This window comes from Cnephaeus nilssonii (assembly GCF_951640355.1).
Source record: "Cnephaeus nilssonii genome assembly, chromosome: 11".
NCBI lineage: Eukaryota > Metazoa > Chordata > Mammalia > Chiroptera > Vespertilionidae > Cnephaeus > Cnephaeus nilssonii.
This window is the reverse complement of record NC_137082.1, coordinates 93,704,785-93,719,757: the sequence shown is the minus strand read 5'-3', so window position 1 is coordinate 93,719,757 and position 14,973 is coordinate 93,704,785. Positions and strand designations below refer to the sequence as shown.

Below are 14,973 nucleotides of genomic sequence, written 5' to 3'. Positions count from 1 at the left end.
CGGTGCACGAATTTGTGCACCGGGCCTCTAGTGTCTATTAAAATCCCTTTTCCACCATTTAGTTAATTTTTAAAATGGTTGAGTTGCAGAGTTCTTTATTCTGGATTTGAGTCTCTTATCAGAGTATGACTTGCAAATATTTTCTCCTATTCTTTGGGTTGTCGTTGCACTTTTTTTGATGGTGTTCTTTGAAACACAAAAGTTTTGAAATTTGATGAGATTCAATTTATTTTTTTCTTTTGTTTTGTGTGCTTTTGATTTCATATGTAAGAAACCATTGCCTGTTTCAAAGGCAGAAAGATTTACTCCTACGTTTTTATCTAAGAGTTTTATAGTGCTAGTGATTACATTTAGGTCTTTAATACATGGTGGGTTCATTTTTGTATATGGTGTGACCTTGTAATATTTCACTATGTCATATACCACAATTTATCTAACTACCTCTTTATTAATGGGCATCAAGCTCTGGTAAGTACTTGCCATTAAAGCTTTGCAAACTTCCTGAATTATTTCCTGTATATAAATCTCCAAAGTGAATTGTTAGGGCAAAACCTGTGCACATTGGAGTCATTTGCTAAGCACTGCACACATTTGCTTCCGGAAAGGTGACAAGGTTTTTTTACTTATATGAAAGGGGTAGCACTGGGTCCCCTGAATTATCAACTTGCAGTGTTACTTAAAAACCTGTTTGCTTGTTTGAAAGGTGACAGGTGAGTCTCATTGGTGCTTTGCTTGCATTTCAATTTTCAGGAAGCTCAAATATTTTTTGTTTCTTTTCTTTTTTAAAATTAAATTTATTGTGGTGACATTGGCTTAAAACATTTATTTCCTTTGAATTGTGTTCAGCTTTTCCTATTTGTTTGGGAAAAGCAGTTTAAATATGAAAGTCACCAGTCCTGTGCCTTTTAATGGTGGACGTGTCCTCCTCCCTCGGTTATTGTGCATTTTGTGTAGTTGTGGTGCTTTCTGATGTGCACATGCTGCTTCCTAGGTGTCACCACATCAGTCCTCGGCTTCTCCTTGTGGTGTTTGCTCCGTCCTTCAAAGTTCCTGCCCTGCTCCTCGGGCACGTCTGTCCCTTATGGCCAAAGCGAGGACCGACCCCTCCTCACGCCCAGAGGCCTGCGTGGCTCCCTGTTGGTGCTGATCCTGGTCCCACGGGAGCCTCCTGTACCCGGGTCAGCTCCACAGCTCCAGCGTTCACGCACCAGCTCTCAGCTCCTCTGCACAATTTAGCGGATTGCGCATCCAAGGATTTCCTCCAGGGTCCCTGTCCAGTTGGGCAAACTACAACCTCCACTCTCGGTTCTCTCTCTCATTCTCTTTTTTTCTTTTTAATATGTTTTTATTGACTTCAGAGAGGAAGGGAGTGAGAGAGAAACATCAATGATGAGAGAGAATCATGGATCCTCTGCCTCCTGCAGGCCCCTCTCTGGGGAAGGAGCCCACACCCCTGGCCTGTGCCCTGACCCTGACCTCCTGGTTCAAAGGTCGCTGCTCAACCACTGAGCCACACCGGCTGCGCTTGGCTGTCTCTTAAACGTGTTCTTTCTGCCGCTCAGATTCCCCTTTGCTCCCAGACTCAGTGCGTGGCTGCAGGGCCCCGGATGTCGGTGACCACGTGGCTGCGAGGCCCCGGATGTCAGTGACCACGTGGCTGCGAGGCCCCGATGTCAGTGACCACGTGGCTGCGGGGCCGTGGATGTCAGTGACCACGTGGCTGCGAGGCCCCGATGTCAGTGACCACGTGGCTGCGAGGCCCCGGATGTCAGTGACCACGTGGCTGTGGGGCCCCGGATGTCAGCGACCACGTGGCTGCGGGGCCGTGGATGTCGGCGACCACGTGGCTGCGGAGCCGTGAATGGCGGTGACGACGGAGTTTGAGAATCACGGGACCTCTGTCAGCCGAGGCCGGTCCGGAGACCCGACTCCTGTGATGAAATTCTGCAGAGGGGCCCCTTCCTCTGCCGTCACCCAAGCCCCCGCGCCCTCCTCCTCCTCCTCCTCCGCCCCGAGGTGCGGGGCTGAGGCCGCGAGTGTCCAGGGAGAAGGCAGGTCTGACGGCTCTGCCCGCGGGAAGTGGGAGCGGTCCGCCCGGGCGGGAGCCGCCAGGGAGCGAGCCGGGCACGCCTCCACCCTCCCCGCCCGCCCGGGAGCTCGCTGCGCCCCGCGCTCCGAAGGCGCCGGCAGTTCCTGGTCCGCAGGGCCCGCTCCCGCCGCCCACCCACCGGGAGGAGCCGCCCGCCGCGGGATCCGAGTGCGCTCGGGACTGGGCTGCCCGCCCGCGGGTCCCCACCGAGCCCCTCGGGGCCGTCCAGGAGCCAGGCCGTGCGCCGCGGGATGGCTGCGGCCGCGCGGGCTCCGGGCGGGGTCCCGCCGCCGGTCCGGCTGCTGCTGCTGCTGCCCGCCCTGTGCGCCTCCGCCCCGGAGCCCCCGGCCGCGGCCCGGCGCAGCCTGCACCCGCCCTACTTCAACCTGGCGGGGGCGGCGCGGATCTGGGCCACCGCCACCTGCGGGGAGCCGGAGCCTGGGGGCGCGCGGCCGCGGCCCGAGCTCTACTGCAAGCTGGTCGGCGGGCCCACCGCCCCGGGCAGGGGCCACCCCATCCAGGTGAGGCCGGGAGAGGGCGAGGGCGGCGGGGCGCCGGGGCGGGCTCTGTCCCGCGCGGGTCAGCCACGAGGGGCGAAGGCTTGGGGCCCTGTCCCCGCGCGCCCGCGACCCCAGGCGAGGGGAGGGCCCCGACCCGGGCGGTGGGCGGGGTGTCCCGCGAGGGATCCCGGGGAGCGTCGCCCTGACCAGCGCGCGGCCGAGGCGGGGTGGGCACAGCGCGGGGTGAAGCTGCCCCCGGTTCGGGCGAGCAGAGGAGCAAGTCCGGAGCTGCGCCCAGGGGTGCGGGGCGTGTGGTCCGGGCTGACTCCGTCGGTCCGCCCCGCAGGCAGCTCGCGGCCGGGCCCGCGTCCCCGGGCTTCACCGGCGCATCTCCTTCCAGGCGCTTCACTCCCCCTTCCCCCTTATTCCGAGGAGAAGGGGCTTCGGAGTGAATTTTAAGACAGAAAGTTGCGGTCACATCAGTAGTTCCTCCGAGGTCAGCGAGGAGAGCGCGTCACCCCCGCCTGAGTGGCACCGTCCCGAGTCACTGGGACAAACCAGGCTTAACGCGGATGCTTGAGTCCCTGGGGACGCAGGTGTGCACGATGGAGCTGGCGGTGCTCATCAGCACCTGGACCTGGGTCAGGTCCGTCCACGGGAGCCTCGTGGCAGCGCGGGAGCTGGGTCAGGGGCGGGCGGGGGTGGGGGGAGCTGGGTCAGGGGCGGGCGGGGGTGGGGGGAGCTGGGTCAGGGGCGGGCGGGGGTGGGGGGAGCTGGGTCAGGGGCGGTGGGAGCTGGGTCAGGTGCGGGGTGGGGGGAGCTGGGTCAGGGGCGGGCGGGGGCGGTGGGAGCTGGGTCAGGGGCTGTGGGAGCTGGGTCAGGGGCGGGGTGGGGGGAGCTGGGTCAGGGGCGGTGGGAGCTGGGTCAGGTGCGGGGTGGGGGGAGCTGGGTCAGGGGCGGGCGGGGGCGGTGGGAGCTGGGTCAGGGGCTGTGGGAGCTGGGTCAGGGGCGGGGTGGGGGGAGCTGGGTCAGGGGCTGTGGGAGCTGGGTCAGGTGTGGGGCGGTGGGAGCTGGGTCAGGTGCGGGGCGGTGGGAGCTGGGTCAGGGGCAGTGGGAGTTGGGTCAGGTGTGGGGCGGTGGGAGCTGGGTCAGGGGCGATGGGAGCTGGGTCAGGTGCGGGGCGGTGGGAGCTGGGTCAGGGGCTGTGGGAGCTGGGTCAGGGGCTGTGGGAGTTGGGTCAGGTGTGGGGCGGTGGGAGCTGGGTCAGGGGCGATGGGAGCTGGGTCAGGTGCGGGGCGGTGGGAGCTGGGTCAGGGGCAGTGGGAGTTGGGTCAGGTGTGGGGCGGTGGGAGCTGGGTCAGGGGCAGTGGGAGTTGGGTCAGGTGCGGGGCGGTGGGAGCTGGGTCAGGGGCAGTGGGAGTTGGGTCAGGTGCGGGGCGGTGGGAGCTGGGTCAGGGGCAGTGGGAGTTGGGTCAGGTGTGGGACGGTGGGAGCTGGGTCAGGGGCGATGGGAGCTGGGTCAGGTGCGGGGCGGTGGGAGCTGGGTCAGGGGCAGTGGGAGTTGGGTCAGGTGTGGGGCGGTGGGAGCTGGGTCAGGGGCGATGGGAGCTGGGTCAGGGGCTGTGGGAGTTGGGTCAGGTGCGGGGTGGAGGGAGCTGGGTCAGGGGCGGGGGAGTCAGGGGAGCTGGGTCAGGTGCGGGGTGGGGGGAGCTGGGTCAGGGGCGGTGGGGCTGGGTCAGGTGCGCAGGCTCAGAAACGCGCCCCTGTCCTGACCCCCCGAGCCACTCACAGTGACCTTAATCGCTCCCTCCGGCCGCTGAGGAACAGGGACGTGGAGTAATTTGGAGCTTGTGTCCCAAAGCGAAAGATTGTCACTGAGAGTTGTAGAAACTCTTCTGACCGGGCACGTGTGTAAATGACCAGCTGTTGAACATGCAGTGCCAATACATGTTTGTTTGCTTATAAGTTATATGCATGTATTACTTTATTATGTATTATGTGTCCTTAAAACATGCAGAAATAGAAATTTAAAAGAAAAAGAACGAGGACGAAAATGCTTTTCATTTTATTGATTCAAAGGTCAAAATAATTTTGCTTTCTTTAAATATTTGTGGTTGTGTATACCTATTTATACATATACAAACATACAAAAGTCATCATAGGTGTAATGATTTTTGACAAGTGTAGTTGAGCATTTATGATACGATTCGGAGTTGTTTTAATACTTGACTTCAGTAATTGTCACCGCTGAAAAGATACTGGAGAAATGTGTAGATTCAAATGGAAGAACTGCATTGACCGAGCTCCAGAGCCAACTCCGTGACTTGGGAAGTCCAACGCCCAATGAAATGGGGAGTCCCTGGTCAAAATCATTAAGGATTTCCAGGTGGCGACAGAGAGCATGGAAGTAAGCAGGAGGACTTTCTAAGAGCGGGACCCTGTGTGGCTGCCTGAGCTCACTACATCCTGGTACTCATATTTCTGCCCCATCCTTCAATTATTTTAAAATGTTGTAAAGGAGAAACATGCCAGAAAATGCCTGCTTTTCAAGGAAAGTATTGTGTTTTAATGTTTCAAACAATAGATTCGAAACGCATTGCAAGTCCTCTTTCGGAAAATATGAGACTATGTTAAAATTTTCTGTTTCCCTGTTTTCAAAATGTGCAGCTATGGGAACTTTTACAATGGCTTTGTAGTATAGTTTGATATCTGGTGTTGTGATCCCTCCTACTTCATTCTTCTTTCTCAAGATTGCTGCAGCTATTCAGGGTCTCTTATGGTTCCACATAAATTTTTGAAGTATTTGTTCTAGCTCTGTGAGGTATACCTTTGGTATTTTAATAGAAATTGCATTGAATCTATAGATTGCTTTGGGAAGTATAAACATTTTAATGATGTTAATTCTTCCAATCCATGAACATGGTATATGTTTCCATTTGTTTGTGTCTTCCTCTATTTCTTTTTTTCAATGTCCTATAGTTTTCCAAGTACAGGTCTTTTACCTTCTTGGTTAAGTTTATTCCTAGGTATCTTATTTTTTTGTTGCAATGGTAAATGCTTTTTTAGTTCCTCTTCTTTTTTTTAACTATTTTTTTTTACAATATACAAACTAAATCTATTACCAGATTGTAGCTACAAAATAGCCATTTACATGCAATAAACATTAATATTTTAAGAAAAATGATTTTAAATATAATAATGGGACTGCAGGAAGTTGGCTCCAGGGTGTGTCCGGCCTGTCTCACCCAGTCCCACCCCCCTGACCACCTTCTAATTAATTTCCTTTCAATGTGCACAAATCCATGCACAGGGGCACTAGTTTATTATATTTAAAATCTTTTTTTCTTAAAATATTAATGTTTATTGCATGTAACATTATTATATTTAAAATAATTTTTCTTGAAATATTAGAGAAACTATTTCCTCTAAAAATTAAAAATAGTTTCTCTTTCTGAGAGTTCATTATTGGTGTATAAAAAATGCCATCGATTTCTGGATGTTGATTTTGTATCCTGCTCCCTTGCCGAATTCATTTAAGTCTAGTAGTGTCCCAGTGGCGTCTTTAGGGTTTTCTATGTAACATATCATGTCATCTGCAAATAATGACAGTTTTAATTCCTCCTTTCCAATTTGGATGCCTTTTAGCTCTTCTTGTCTGGTAGCTCTGGCTAGCACTTCCACTACTATGTTGAATAAGAGTGGTGAAAGTGGACATCCCTGTCTTGTACCTGTTCTTAGGGGAAATGTTTTTATTTTTTGCCCGTTACTATTATGTTGGCTGTAGGTTTGTCATATTGGCCTTGATTATATTGAAGTATGATTCCTCCAATCCCACTTCACTGAGAGTTTTTATCAAAAAAGGGTGCTGGATTTTGTCGAATTCTTTTTCTGCATCTATTGATATGATCCTGTGGTTTTTATCTTTCAATTTGTTTATGTGATGTGTCACATTTATTAATTTGCGGGTATTATACCAGCCTTGCATCCCTGGAATAAACCCCACTTGATCATGGTGTATGATCTCTTTAATATATTGCTGGATCCGATTTGCTAATATTTTGTTGAGGATTTTAACATCTATGTTCATCAGGGATGTTGGCCTGCAGTTTACTTGCTTTGTAGTGTCTTTATCTGGTTTTGGGATTAGGATAATGCTGGCTTCATAGAAAGAGCTTGGAAGTATTACTTCCGCTTGAATTTTTTGGAATAGTTTGAGGAGGATAGGTGTTAGTTCTTGGAATGTTTGGTAAAATTCTCCTATAAATCCATGTGGTCCAGGACTTTTGTTTGCTGGACTTTTTTAAGTGACTGCTTCAATTTCATTGGTTGTTATTGGCCTACGCAGGTTTTCTGATACTTTCTGATTGAGTTTTGGAAGATTGTATGTTTCTAGGAATTTGTCCACTTCACCCAGGTTGTCCAGTTTGTTGGCATATAGTTGTTCATAGTATTTTCTTACAATCCTTTGTGTTTCTGTTGTGTCTGTTGTTATATCACCTCTTTCATTGACTGTAATGGTGTGGGTCAGTTTCTGGGGTCTCTGTCCTGATCCATTGGTCTATATGCCTGCCTGTTCCTGTGCCCGTATGTATTTGGGTTCTCTCTTTGTTTCTTCATGAGTCTGGCTAGTTCATCAATCTTGTTTATCTTTTCAAAAACCAACTCTTGGATTTATTGATCTTTGGTACTGTTTTTAGTCTCTCTGTCATTTGTTTCTGTTCTGATCTTTATTACTTCCTTCCACTTCCTCTGGGCTTTTCTTGCTGTTCTCTTTCTAATTCGTTTAGTTGTCGGGTTAGATAGTTTATTTATCCTTTTTTGTTGTTTCTGAGGTAGGCCTGTAGTGCTATGAACTTGCCTCCCAGGACTGCTTTCACCATGTCCTATAGGTTTTGGGTGGTTTTGTGTTCATTTTCATTTGTTTCCAGTACGTTTTTAATTTCTTGCTTGATTTCACTGTAACCCATTCATTGTTTAATAACATGCTATTGAACCTCCATGTATTTGAATGTGTTTTTTTAAATTGTAGTTGATTTCTAACTTCATGCCATTGTGATCCGAGAAGATGCTTGGTATGATATCAATCTTCTTGAATTTGTACAAACTTGTTTTGTGCCCTAACATGTGTTCTCTCTTTGAGAATGTTCCATGTGAGCTTGAGAAGAATGTATATTCTGTTGCTTTGGGGTGACATGTTCTGTAAATAGCGGTTAGAGCCATCTGATTTAGTATGTCACTTAAGGCCCCTGTTTCCTTGCTAATTTTTTGTCTGGAAGATCTACCCAGTGATGTCAGTTGGGTGTTGAATTCCCCCAATATGACTGCATTGCTGTTAATCTCTCGCTTAAAATCCGTCGAGAGTTTTCTATGTACATGGTGCTCCTATATGGGGTGCATATATGTTTACAAGGGTTATATTTTCTTGTTGAATCATTCCATTTAGTATTATGAAGTGGCCTTCTTTGTCTCTCATTATGGCCTTTGTTTTGAAGTCTATTTTGTCTGGTATGAGTATTGCTACCCCAGCTTTGTTTCCCTTTCCATTTGCATGGAACATATTTTTCCATCCCTTCACTCTCAGGCTGTGTGTGTCTTTTGTTCTGAGGTGGGTCTCTTGTAGACAGCATATATGTGGGTCATGTTTTCTTATCCATTCAGTCACCCTACATCTTTTGACTGGAGCATTTAATTCATTACATTTAAGGTTATTATTGATAGGTATTTATTTATTCCCATTTTTATTTTCTTTGTGCCTATGATCCTCTCTCCTTTTCTTCTTGTTAAAGCAATCCCTTTAGCATTTCTTGCATTGCTGGTTTGGTGGTAATGTACTTTTTTTTTTTTTTTTGGTCTGGAAAGCTTTTAATTTCACTTTAAATTTTATTTTATTTTATCTTTATTTATTTAATTTAATTTTTTTAAAATATATTTTTATTGATTTCAGAGAGGAAGGAAGAGGGAAAGAGAGATAGAAATATCCCCAATAAGAGAGAATCATGAATCGGCTGCCTCCTGTACATCCCCCACTGGGGATCAAGCCTACAACCCGGGCATGTGCCCTTGACTAGAATCAAACCTGGGACCTTTCAGTTCGCAGGCTGACGCTCTATCCACTGAGCCAAACCGGCTAGGGCTATTTTATCTTAAAAAAAATTTTTTTTATTGATTTCAGAGAGGAAAGGAGAGGGAGGGAGAGATGGAAATATCAATGATGAAAGAGAATCATTGATCTGCTCCTCCTGCACACCCCACACTGGCGTTCAAGCCTGCAACTCAGGCATGTGCCCTTGACTGGGATCAAAACTGGGACCCTTCAGTCCACAGGCCGACGCTCTATCCTCTGAGCCAAACCAGCTAGGACTCACCTTAAATTTTAAATGATAGCCTCACTGGATACAGTCGTCTTGGATTTAAGCCCTTGCTTTTCATTATTTCTAGTCCTTCATGCCACTCCCTTCTGGCCTGAAGTGCTTCTATTGAGAACTCAGTGGACATTTTAAAGGGAACTCCTTGGTAGGCTTGTGGACTGGGTGAAGGTCCCTAAGCAATCTGTATATTAAATATCAGTAAAAGTATATTTCTTATTTTTAAGTAAAATAAGTATAAAGGGATGTCAATCTTCCCTTCTTGCTCCACCGGATTGCCTGGCACCCCCAACTTTGGATAGAACTAGTCTGATTTGGGGAGAGTAGATGCCAGGAGGAGGAAGGAATCGAAGAGTTTTCAGCCGGCTCCTCCTCCCCAGATTTGCCTAGGAACGGGCCACCCCTCATTTTCCCCACCTGGTCTTTCTGTTGTGTTCACAGTTTGATAGTTCTGTTTTGAAGGTCCCGAAAAGCCATGTTTCCTGCTATTGATTGAGTTTCCAGAACAGGGCATTGACCTGGGCCCCATCCTGGGCAGAGTGAGAAGGGACCTGTTCTAGGCCAGGGGGCAGCCTGCAGGAACAGAGGGCCGCCTGGTGTTGTCGTGTGCTTCCCTGCAGGTGGGAGGGAGCCAGGGCTCTGCTGCCAGTGCTTTCCGCCCTCGTCCTGGAGGCGTGGGAAGAGGCCCTGGTTGTTGGTGTGGGAGGTTCTCACATAGCGAGAAGTGTGTCAGAGGCCAGAGGGGAAGCCGAGCCAGAGTCCAGGCTGTGAGACGCTGGGATGGCCCTGTGTGGGCAGCTGCTCGCGCGCACCTGCCTTTCAGCGACATGAGGGGTGTGGGCGATGCGATGGATGGGGAGGGCAGAGGGACGATGATTTCTCAACTGGTTGTGCCTGAATGTAGTTAGGGGCTGTTCCTGTGCAGCTCGACATGGGAAATGGGCAGAGTTAACTGGAATCGTTCTATTTCTTTGAGCTTTCTAAAAATACATCTTTGAGACCAGCCAGGGTTTAGAATTTTAGGTCAGAAGGATTTTGGGGGGGGGGGGGGGGGGGAAGTAAAAAATGAATAAAGTACCATCTTAGAATAAAACCCGAGTTTACGGTCCTGATTCTGATACTTAAATGGTAGCACGTGTCAACAGGCAGCATGCTTTCAAAGTCTGAATGTTGTTGGTTGAGTGAAAAATATTCACTGCTTTCTCTGGACTTACTATTCATGAAATAAGACTCTCTGTACCTGTGAGTGCTCAGACATTAAGTTTTGCTGTTCGATTGCTCTTTGATTCGGGGATTCTGACTGTCTGGTCGCAGCTGTATCCCCACAGCGTAGGACAAAGCCTGGAACAATGTAGGCAGGTGCTCGGGAAACACGGAGTGCCAGGATGGTGGCGTGCGGGTGTGGGGAAAGGCTGTGAGGAAGCAGAGGTGTGTCAAGCACAGCCGTGCGCCTGGTTCAGGTTGGCACAAACACTAGGCTCACACGGGTGAAATGCACTATCTGCCAAACATAGGGTCTCGGTTTTGTGCATTACAGTTCAACATGTTTTTAAAATATACCTTTATTGATTTCAGAGAGGAGGGGAGGAGAGAGAGAGAAACATCAATGACGAGAGAGAGTCATTGGTCAGCTGCCTCTTGCACTGGGGATCGAGCCTGCAACCTGGACATGTGCCCTGAGCGGAATTGAACCGTGACCTCCTGGTTCACAGGTCAACTCTCAACACCTGAACCACATCGGCCGGGCTCACCATCTCTTGTATGTTCCTGATTACACTTGGACATGGCTTAGGCATGTGTACCGACCTGGCAGTGCTGTCAGAGAAGCACGCACACGGGAGTTGTGGCTAACAGTGCCAGTGCTTGCCACAGAGCAGCCCGCTGTGTCTGTGTAACGTGGACTAGTGGCCGTAAACAGGAAACTGCTTCATGGAGGTGCAGTTTATAGAACTATCGAGAATCAGAACCAGTTGTTAACTTCAGCAGGCCTTTTCCTTTGAGAAAGGGATGTGGAAATCTTGGGCGAGGACCGGAAATCTAGGATTCTTACTATGCCCATTGATATATTTCTAACAATGATTAATGATAAGAGTTATTTTGAGACTCCAAGCAAATGACTACAGCCATTTAAGGACAAATGACCCTTTAAAAACAAAGAGCTTTTCTAATAGCTGTTCTGTGTGTGTGGACGTTAGCCAGGGTCCAGCAATGAAAGTTTAGGCACCATCACTGAAGACAAACATTCTCCTTTGAAAAGCCAAATCACTCCCCAGTGAGGAAACTCGGGTCCTGGTTCCCGCCCGTGCGGACGGGTCGTTGGCGGCACCTCGCGTCTTTCAGGCTTCACTTCTTCGTCTTTAAGTTTTGAATATAAACCCCAGAGTGCAATTCAGAAGATTGAGCCGAGCGAAGGTCGTGGGCCAGCCCTGGGCTCCCACCTCCTGCTGTCTCGGTCCCAATGCCTCTCTGTGATGTGTTTGAGTCACTTCCCTTCTCTGCACTGAGGGGCGGGAGCCACTCTGGGGGTTTGTTTTTACCCCCCTTTCAGTGCAGTGTCCTACTCACTGCAGACAATTTGAAAAAGGTGAGTAAATGAATGAACGTTCAAACAATAAAAGAGAACTTGGAGCCCAGCCAGTGCAACCTATGAGCCAGGAGGTCAGGGTTTGATTCCCGGTCGGGGCACATACCCGGGTTGGGGGCTCGATCCCCAGTGGGGGGCATGCAGGAGACGGCCCATCAATGATTCTCTCTCATCATTGCTGTTTCTCTCTCTCCCTCCCCCCCTTTCTCTGGAATCAATAAAAACGTATTTTGAAAATTTAAAAGAAAGAGAGAACTTAGGTTAGGGAGTAGTGCTATACAACCTCTAGTGTCTAGAACAGTGATGGCGAACCTATGACACGTGTGTCAGCACTGAAACGCGTAGCCATTTCTGATGACACGTGGCCGCATGCCAAGGATGAAACATTTGCTGCTCCTGAGGATGAAACATTTGCTGCTCCTGAGGATGAAACATTTGCTGCTCCTGAGGATGAAACATTTGCGACTAGAGTCTTGGAGTTAGTTTTTCCTCAAAGTGACATACTACCCGAGTTATGCTCAGTTTTTTGGCGAAGTTTGACACACCAAGCTCAAAAGGTTGCCCATCACTGGTCTAGAACAAGATAGTGTTTATATTGTGAATTCAGTTGCAAAGTATTACATATGTGAGGCGTTTAGTTAAGGAGAATCATCAAAAACGTTGGCAACTAGGAGAGGCTGTTTTTCTCGTCCTTCTGAGAAAGTTAGGTTGCTCCGTGGCCTCTGGGCACACATCGGCTTGTCCTCTGGGGCCTCCATCCTTGGAACTCAGCTCTTTAGTTGTTTATTTGCACAGTCCTGCCCCGTCCATTTAGCCCCTTTATTACATGTGTTGTTTCCCATGTGACCGGGCTAACATTAGCCGTAACGCAGTTCTGAGCGTGGCCCCCGGCCCTGGTTATCTTTCCGTTTCTCGTCTCTGTCTGGCGTAGCGTCTGGCGGGGAGTCTGATCAGCACAGGTTTGCTGCGTGGATGGATGAATAACTGCACGCAGAGCCTGCTCTCTCTCTGTCTCCCTCGTCGCTGACTTCTGTCCGTGTTGGTCCTGCGTTTGTGTATTTACGGTTATTTAAAAACACTGGGCCTCAGGTGCAGCGTTGGGTTATAGACTATGCATGACCCTCAGTTATGGCATGCTTTCGTCATCAGTCCTTGCATGGCCTGCTTTAATATACATGCAGGTGGATGGATGTACAACAGTAAAACAAGCATTTATGAACTCGCTACCAAAACCCAAACCAGGGCCTGGATAATAACTTGTGCCTAACCATATGGCTTCCCAACTCCCATCTCGGTTTCCCGTAACCTGGGGTAACCATCATCCTGAATCCTTTGTTAATTTTTCCTTTGCTTTACTTTTTATAACATTTTTATTACATCTCTATATATTCTAAAAAAGTAAGTGCTCTTAACTTTATAAAAAATATATAGCATGCTTTTTAAACTAATGTTATAATGCTAATACTCACCCATATTGTCCATATTGTTGTGTGCATTCACTTATTCACTATTCTTCATATACTCACTCATTGTGTGAACATACTACTGTTGATGTCGTCACATTCCTGTGGCTGGAAAATTAGGTTAGTCCCAGGATTTTGCTCTTGTGAACAGGACTGCTATGAATATTCATGAGCATGATGCCATCAGATTTGTGCAAGAGTTTCTTTTTGGGTTAGGAGCTTGAGAGTAGAATTTCTCTCAAATTCTATTCTCATAGGAAATGAGAATTTTTTACTTTAGGAGGTAATGCCAAAACATTTTCCAAAGTCTTTATACCAATTCATACTCCTACCACATCCTTTCCAGTACTTGTTATTCTCAAACTTAAAATCTGATCTTATTGAATGGGTGGAAAACAGGACAGCGCTGTGGTCTCCCTGATCACTAAAGATGGTGATTGTGAATGTTTCTTCAAATGCTTATTTCATATATTTTTTAAAATTCAGCTTTATTGTTGAAAGTGTTACAGATGTCCCCCTTTTTTCCCCACCGACCCCCTCCACCCTGAGCCCACTCCCTCTTTCTCTTCCTCCTCCCGCCCAGGCCTTCACCACACTATGTCTGTGTCCATGGGCGTGCATATGTGCATACAAGTTACCTGGCTGATCTCTCTTCAGATGTGTATTGTCATCTACTTCCTCTTCTGTAACATGCCTATTTCTGCTTTTGCCTATTTTTCTGTTGAACTGTTTATACGTCTCTTATTGATTTGCAGGAGTTTGGGATGAATTTCTTAAATATGTACATATTTTTAGTCCTGACCCGGGGATATGTTTATTGATTTTAGAGAGAGAGGGAGGGAGAGAGAAACATCGATGTGAGAGCAACATCAATCAGTTGCCTCCTGTACGTGCCCTGACTGGGGATCGAACCCCCAACCTAGGTATGTGGCCTCACTAGGAATTGAACCTGCCACCTTTTTGGTATATAGGACGATGCTCCAATTGATGCTCCAATCAACCGAGCCACCTGGCCAGGTGGGACATATTTCTGATGAGAATTCTTTATTGATTTTATGTTCTTTGTTTATGGATTCTTGTGGAACAAACCACCCCAAATTCAGTGGCTTTGAACAATGACAAGTTATTTTTTTTCTCCCCACAAGTCTGTGGGTTGACTGGGCTCAGCTGGGTGGTTCTTCTGTTTCATGCAGCTCAGCTGGGGTAACAGTTGCTTTCAGCTGCCGGCTGGGATGGACTAGCTGAGCTGGTAGGCTCCACGAACACGTCACACGTGCTCTTCCACATGTCTCTTCGTGTGGCGGCCGTGGGCTTCGTCACGGAGTGGTAACGGGGCAGTTGGCCTTCTACCTGGAGGCTGGCTTCCAAGAGGAAGGAAGCAGAGCCTGACAGTGTGCTCAGCTTGTGCTGGGAAGTCCCAGTGATGCCCTTGCTGCAACAAAGCAAACGGGAAAGTCCATCTGGATTCCAGGGGAGAGACAAGCGCCCAGGGTGAGAGCGCCCCCTCCTGGTGGTGAAGTGGCTGGCACCTGGAGAGAAGGCCTGTGGGCAGTGTCACTGGACGCTGTCTGCCGCTGTGTATTCTTTAAAATTTATATTTTTATTGACTTCAGAGAGGAAGGGAGAGGGAGAGAGAGAGAAACATCAATGAAGAGAATCACTGGTCGGCTGCCTTCTGCACGCCCCACACTGGGGATCGATTCCGCAACCCAGACATGTGCCATGACCGGGAATCGAACTGTGACTTCCTGGTTCATAGGTCAACCACTGAGCCATGCTGGCTGGGCTTTCTTTCTATTCTTTAAGGTGTCTTTGATGAACCAATATTCTTAATTTTAACATAGTCAATATTTTAATTTAATATTATCTTCTTTTATATAATGCTTTCTGAATCTTGTTTAAGAAAACTTTCCTTATTCCAAGTTCACCTTTATTTTTTAATAAGAGACTTTAAAGTTTGACTTCTGACATT

At 48.5% G+C, this 14,973-nt stretch overlaps 1 protein-coding gene across 1 annotated transcript in view; it reads left to right on the top strand.

The window, feature by feature from the left end:
* The first annotated feature begins 1,792 nt into the window (after positions 1-1,792).
* The window catches only part of LAMA3 (laminin subunit alpha 3), a 142,242-nt gene continuing 129,061 nt past the window's right edge, over positions 1,793-14,973 (top strand). The window contains exon 1 of the mRNA XM_079784239.1: positions 1,793-2,610. Coding sequence (XP_079640365.1) covers positions 2,341-2,610 — 270 coding nt within the window. The 5' untranslated portion in view covers positions 1,793-2,340. The remainder of the gene's footprint in view (positions 2,611-14,973) is intronic.